The sequence below is a fragment of the Microtus oregoni genome, unplaced genomic scaffold (genome assembly GCF_018167655.1).
Source record: "Microtus oregoni isolate MIOR12 unplaced genomic scaffold, Mior012 000015F_ref0000493, whole genome shotgun sequence".
Lineage (NCBI taxonomy): Eukaryota > Metazoa > Chordata > Mammalia > Rodentia > Cricetidae > Microtus > Microtus oregoni.
In genome coordinates, this window is record NW_024543074.1 from 39,410,922 (window position 1) to 39,412,749 (window position 1,828).

General features: G+C 46.1%; 1 protein-coding gene across 1 annotated transcript; it reads right to left on the reverse strand.

Moving 5' to 3' along the window:
• Positions 1-265: 265 nt before the first annotated feature.
• On the reverse strand, positions 266-1,192 carry LOC121457119 (olfactory receptor 1019-like). Its single transcript, XM_041665797.1, has one exon. It carries the CDS (start codon positions 1,190-1,192, stop codon positions 266-268), a length of 927 nt encoding a protein of 308 aa, XP_041521731.1.
• Positions 1,193-1,828: the final 636 nt, after the last annotated feature.

Consider the following 1,828-nt stretch of genomic DNA (forward strand, 5'->3'; position numbering starts at 1 on the left):
ACATTTTGAGACACAAAAATCAGTTTTTAAATGCTACTATTTCTGTGTGGATCTGTGTGTACATAAGTGCACATGGGTCTGGATGTCCACGGAGGCCAGAAGAGAGTATAGAATCCCCTGGAGCTGGTGGTTTCCTACAGCCTCTGCAACTGGCTTTGTCAGCAGGCGTCAAGTGTCACAGGAAGGGAAGGGGGTGATGTGTATGGGGGTGAAACTCTTGGCTCCAGTTTCACCATGACAGCCACACACTGTAGTCTTGAAGGACTCAGTACTTTCTTCTGCAATAAAGTTTCTGCAGAGCAAACTTCATATCTTTGTTCCTCAGACAATAGACCACTGGGTTCAAAGACGGAGTGAGGACAGAGTAGAAAATAGATGCCAGGCGACCCTGGGTCGGGGAGTACCGAGAGGCGGGCCTCAGGTACACGAAGCCTCCAGTTCCATAAAGCAAGACGACTGTGGTCAGGTGAGAGGAGCAGGTGGAAAAGGCCTTCCACCTGCCGTCCACTGAGGGGATGCGGGCAACAGTGGACACGATGCCCACATAGGAGAGGACCGTGAGGGCGAAGGCGCTCATGATGATGCAGCTGCTCACAGCAAAGCCCACCTCCTCATTGAGATGGTAATCAGTGCAGGACAGCCTCATGACTGGAGGGATGTCACAGAAGAAGTGTTCAACAACATTGGGTCCACAGTAGGGGAGGGAGAAGGTGTTGAAAGTGTGGAAGGAAGAGTAGACGGCCCCACTCACCCAGGCAGTGACCACCAGCTCAACACGACATTTGTGGCTCATGATTGTTCCATAGAGCAGTGGTCTGAAGATGGCCAGGTACCGGTCATAAGCCATGGCCGTGAGCAGGAAGCATTCAGTAGCACACAGTGTGACAAACATATAAAGCTGTGCTACACAGTTGAAATAGGAGATGAGCCCCGAGCCTGTGAAGGACATAACCACTGCCTTGGGGATGGTGGCTGAAGTGTAGCACATGTCCAGGAAAGACAAATTCTTCAGGAAGAAGTACATTGGGGAGTGGAGCCTAGTGTCTCTCATCACAGCTGCGATGATGGAGATGTTCCCCAGGAACCCAAATGTGTAGACAAGCAAGAAAAACGGGATGACCACCAATCTCAGCTGCGGGGTATCTGAGAAGCCCATGAGGATGAAGTGAGTCACTCTTGTGTGATTGGACATGTCTGCTCGAATTGTGTTCAGATGCAGGGGCCACACACAGCTAAGGGAGGGGACAGCAAGAGGAGGCAGGCTCAGATGTGTGTATGCAGCTCCATGTTGTCTACAGGGTCATGGCTTCCATCAGAAAACTATCACTGTGAAGCAGCTCATCTAAATGGTATTTCAAAAACTCAGGAGGAGGAGAGGGAGGAGAAAAGAAATGGGAAGGAGAAGAGGGAGGGAGGAAATAGAGAAAGGGAGAGACAGGGCATACCTGCCAAAGGTCTATAGCTCTTAAATTCTCCTTGGCATCAAGTGGAAAGCAGTCCCGGGTTTTAACTTTCTTTTTATTGGAGCAATTCAACTCCTAAACATTTCAATGTTGTTTAAATGGTCAGAATTTTTAAAATTTTATTCTCATAAATATAGCACATTTTCTTCTTGATAGTCTATAAATTTTTTGAATCTCCTCATTTTTATTCTATTGTTTTTTCTTTCTATTGTTTTTTTTACCACTCCTACATACACAATTTTTACTAGTAAATATATTATTAATTTTACTTTTTTTTTTAAATCAAAAAATCATTCTAATAACACTTGGACAAATGTCCTCTGGTGAGGAACACATGGAATGTGAAACACTTGAGTTCTAGGTTT

Coding starts and splice junctions, on each gene's coding strand:
- LOC121457119 (XM_041665797.1), bottom strand. CDS start 1,192: ATGTCCAATCACACAAGAGTGACTCACTTCATCCTCATGGGCTTCTCA.